The 5,387-nt window shown below is 33.3% G+C and overlaps 1 protein-coding gene across 1 annotated transcript; it reads left to right on the top strand.

Moving 5' to 3' along the window:
* Positions 1 to 2,076: 2,076 nt before the first annotated feature.
* On the top strand, positions 2,077 to 2,746 carry LOC113079866 (barttin-like). Its single transcript, XM_026252088.1, is given in 3 exon segments — positions 2,077 to 2,104; positions 2,107 to 2,252; positions 2,383 to 2,746. Coding segments are annotated over 3 exon segments (267 nt in total). The 3' UTR covers positions 2,476 to 2,746.
* Positions 2,747 to 5,387: the final 2,641 nt, after the last annotated feature.

The raw sequence follows: 5,387 nt of genomic DNA, 5'->3' as shown, positions 1-5,387 counted from the left end.
TGCATTATTTAATAATAAATGGAAAAAAAGTACTTTTTTATTGTGCAGCTCCATTTCTCTATCTTTAATCTGTAAAAAAAAAAAATGCTAAAGTGCCTTAAGTGACACAAAAGATCAGTCTAACCTCCAAAAGAACCCAACCTCCAGTTTCCTGTCTTGTAATAGAGGTGTACTGATTTAAATTTTGGCTGACGATAAACATTTTAATTTTAATTTTAGTTTTGAAGCCGATAAAAGTGCAGATCTCTGCATGCTACAAATGACACCAAGTGTCGTAAACAGTGGAACTGCTTTTTATATGAAAAGAAAACAATATTCCTTACTTCTTATATGAATAAAATTATTTGAAAGTGAAAAAAAGTAACATGACATACAGCCAAGTATGGTGACCCATACTGAGAATTCGTGCTCTGCATTTAACCCATCCAAAGTGCACACACACACACACACACATACACAAACTGTGAACACACACCAGGAGGAGTGGGCAGCCATTTATACTGCGGCACCCAGAGAGCAGTTTGGGGTTCAGTGCCCTGTGCACATCAGTCGTGGTATTGCCAGCCCAAGACTCGAACCCACAACATTAGGGTTTGGAGTCAAACTCTCTAACCACTAGGTCACAACTTCCCCATGGCTTCCCTACGTGTCCCGTGAAACATGTCAATATCTGTTTTTTCTTAAGTCAGACAAAGGGAACAAACATATTAATTTTAAGGGAAAATTTTAGATTATTTTAAAAACCTGCTGAAGCCATCAAATCAGTGCCTAGGGGTCCCCCCTTCTCCCCACCCCTCTAATTATTATTTAATATTACACTTACACTACCATTCCAGTTTTGGGTCTGTAAGATTTCAAAAAAGGTAAAACAGTAATATTATTAAATACCATTACAAATTCTAACAGTTTTTGTAATTAATTCCTGCAATGGTAAAGCTGAATTTTCAGCAGTCATTATTCCAGTCTTCAGGGTCACATGATCCTTCAGAAATTATTCTAATAGTCTGATCTGGTGCTCCAAAAGCATTTCTTATTATTATCCCAGTCGAAAACAGTCAAGCTGCTAAATACTTTTGTGAAAACCATCAATAAAATACATGTAAATGTCTACTTCTTTTTATAAAATTAAAGTCCCTGCTAAATAAATGAATTAATAATAATAATAATAATAATAATATTAATAAATAACTTACCCAAAACTTGAATGGTGATGTTTATTACTGGGGTTGGTGGGACTCCAAACATGAAGTCAGTCTGAACAGAACATGAAGGTTAAAATGCTAAGTTATGATTGTAATGCCACTGTGTACCACTTTATTAATAAGCTGAACCAAATACTGAATTGTGCCTTGCTTTCTACACACTCCTTTCCCCTTATGACCAGAACATGTTTTTGAGAAAGATTTAAACATTTCCTAATGTATATTCATTTTATTATTATTAATATTTTTTTTATTATTATTATTTTATTATTTTAATAGAAGGCCTACATTATGTTGTAAGATATGGGATTGGAAATGTGTGCCTCTCTCTAGATTGCCACTTTCATTGTCACTTTAACAGGCCTATCAGAAACTATTATCTCTGTTTCGTGTGTTTCATTCATTCTATATCACACATCCTACATGCTGCACAAGTGTGTTTTCAGAGATGTTTTGTCAGTTACACATCATTTTGTCTGTATATTACTATGACCTGTGCATATAAAACACTGTATGATACAGAAATTGTATGGTTGATTTTTTTATTTGTAACCAATATTGATATATCAAACCGAAAGTTTTGTGTGTTCTTGTACTTTATTTCTCTTTGCTATATCATTAAGATGCCAGAATTCCTGGAAATGAATGTAGTAAGATTGCTCAAGCTCATGCAACCTTTACCTGGGGGAAGGTCACCTGACTAAGGCCCATTACGGGTTCAATGATCCAGATCTTGGTTCTCCACTGGCCCTGTGTCCTGTCACTCATTCCTGCCCTTCACCTCTATGAGGACACATTCATAAAGCTCCACACGCTCAGCGATACTTTCCTCTGTGAGCTTAAGAAATCCACTGCTGGACTTGTACATTTTTCCATGGCCGAAAACAAGCCGTACCGCTATGGCTCATCATTCTGGGGATGGCGTTCATGGCGTTGGGTCTGTTCATGATGTCTGTAGAGAAGCCACAGGTGTTTGCCACGTTCTGTGCTGCGGGAGTGATAATGGTGGTCATTGGGTCTGTCTGGTCGGTGTGTCAGTGTTACCCCAGGGTAAGGAGAGAGGCTGTTCCTACTGTTCACTAATGGATCTATTTAATGTTTTATTGTCAAGGCGTAATATCAGATCTTAGGTTCTTAATACTAAAGTCAGAGTTTGAGTTGTGTTTCACTCGTCCTGCAGGTGACTGTTATACTGCCAGATAAGGAAGATCTCTGTGGGGCTGAAAAACAGGACTTAAGTGCTGGAAGTTCAGACGTTAAAAGGTTAGATTGATTTAAAAATATATCAAAATTTTAGTGTAAAAAGAAAATCTGATCAATTTCAAATGACATCAAGATTTTTTTTTACCATAAATTTGCCAATGGGAAACATAAACTTAATTGAAGAAAATAGTTTTGTGTGATGTCTTTAAACATAAACGTATATTGTAGGGGGGGTTTTGTCTTTCTTTTTTTTTTTTGCCGACAAGGGATTTACAAAGCTAAATAAGGATGTTCTAAATAAACATAAATGCTGTTTTTTTTGTATGGATAATTAAATTGTGAAGATAATGCAAACTGTCGTCTCCATCACCCTCCTTTCATTCATTCATCCATTCTAAACCAATGTCTTCCTTCTCTTTCTGTCTTTACGCTGGGGTCTGTGTGTTTTCTGAGAGCCCATCAAGATTTATTACTTTCCAAGTACTCTCCCTCTGTAACTGGATTCAGCAGTTGGCTAATTGAATCTTACCAGCCAGAGAATGTAATTACTCTGAAGATGAGGAGATTATTTTTGGTTAAAATCTTCAAGAGACAAGGGTTCAAATTTACAACTCAACAGCCTCTCTCTCTCTCTCTCTCTCTCAGCATTATCATCACCATTTGATTTAAATTACATTGACAATAGTGAGTTTTAGAAAGCAGTCTACAAAATAATGAAAGAAACTGGCATCACTATATTCAACATCTTCTCCATCATCAAATCTTTCCACAACTGACGTTAACACTCGTTTTTTACCTTTGTTGCACATGACTAGATTTTTGAATACTAGGGTCATTACTTATTTGGGTCAAAATATAATTAAAATATAAATTGTAATATTTTTATCAATTACAAATATTTGTATATATATATATATTTCAGGTATAAGGATTTCAGGTACAATATATATATATATATATATATATATATATATATATATATATATATATATATATATATATATATATATGCAAAACCAGAAAGTGACAATTTGATCCAAGATAGAACCAAGATTTTATGATCTCATCCAATTTCAGTATCCCTTTTATTTTCGTTTTTGAACAACCCATTTTCAAGATTTGATCACATCTGATAACCCAAATCCGATCAGATTACTTTTGAACCACTGACCCCACAGGGTTATGCCATTTCAAAAGGGATTTCAGCTCATTTCAAAGGGATAGTCCACTCAAAATGAAAACTGGCTGTTAATTTACTTACCCTCAGGTGATGCAGCTGACTTTTTCTTCAGCAGAGCAGTATAGAAGATTTTTTACTTAAACCATGGTCCTTGGTGATTCATAAAATACAAGTCAACTGCTACCGTAATTTCAGAGAAAAAAATTAAATAAGAATCAGGCAACACAAAAGTAGGTCTTGACAAAATATCGAGGTCTTAAGTGAAACATTTAGTCTGTGCAGGAAACTGAACATTTACAACATTAAAACCATGATCGAACACTGCGGTAACCCATACACAGTGCTGGGTAGAAACTGATTACATGTATCACATTACAAAAACAGATTCCAAAAAACTTAAGTTCTTGTAATTAGATTATATTACATTTTTAAAATGCTTTTAATCAGATTACAATAACTTTTTTTGTATTACATGATTACATATTCACATATTATTCTAAACTAAAATATCTGGATCCCTTTACATTATTCTACAGATCTGTGATCATTTTTATCCCTTTAACGTGTAAGACTTTAAAAATTAGCACACACACACACACACACACACACACACATATATATATATATATATATATATATATATATATATATAGACGGGTGGATTTAGAAAATCATATTTATGGTGGCATGGGGTCTATGAGGGTGGCAACACCAAAGCAAGCCCCCATGCAGTTTTTGGGTATTTGCGGTCTGACATACAGTACACAGTTGTATTCACAAATATTGTATTAACATTAAGTAATTATCTATACTGCAGGTTATAAATGTTTGTAGCTTGTATCACTAAAGAAGACGTGGTTCTATTACAATTACATGCGCTAGATGGTATAATTCACGTTTAATGCAAATTTAAGAGCTCCAACCCTGATCAAACTGACCAAACCATTTAGGTTTTTTAAACAAGACAAGCAGCATAAATTTTTCTTCTAAACTTTTCAATCTAGTTATTAAAATGTTTTTTCTTCCAGTTTTTTTTCAACTGCTTACATACATTTTCAAAAGTTTGCCTCTATTTTCTTTTCTTTACTTTACACACAAATCTAAGAATTGCACACACAAAATGCAAAAGGCCTCACATCTTGCAAATGAGGCTCTGCATTCAAAATATCACAAACACATCTCAGAAACAAACATTTGCAAACACCTTTGGAAAAATATTAATTTCTGTTAGATTTTTGTGTGTTATATAGAGAATTGTGCATGTTTTTTTTTTTTTTGGGTGGATATAAAAAGTTTTGCAGATTTGGTGTGTGCTTCTGGTTTTTGAATTTCAGGTTTCAGAAATTGTGTGACAAGTAAAGATTTTGTGTGTAAGAAGCTGAAAAAAAAACTGTAAATGCTCACAATTCAAATATGACTTTCCTGCCCAGTGAACACTGAGATCAATAAAACTGTAACAAAAAACTCTTACAAGGATTCAGGAATTATTTTTACAGCTCATTGTCTATTACAGTATACATACATTACAGATACAGATCTATAATTCAGCAATTAATTAATTAAATGAATTAACTTTATATATAGCTTATATTATATATATATATATATATATATATATATATATATATATATATATATATATATATATATATATATAAACTAAATTTAGCATCCTCTACACATTTGGCCAAATTTCATTACAGTAGTAGCAGTAGCAGTTAGCGGTTTCTTGATCTCCGGACACAAGGCTAGCCATATCTCTAGGCAGTCATTTATCTACATATTACCTACATATACATTTT

Source organism: Carassius auratus, unplaced genomic scaffold (genome assembly GCF_003368295.1).
Source record: "Carassius auratus strain Wakin unplaced genomic scaffold, ASM336829v1 scaf_tig00029614, whole genome shotgun sequence".
Taxonomy (NCBI): domain Eukaryota; kingdom Metazoa; phylum Chordata; class Actinopteri; order Cypriniformes; family Cyprinidae; genus Carassius; species Carassius auratus.
Note: the sequence above shows the minus strand (reverse complement) of the source record. Positions and strands in the feature narration are given on the sequence as shown.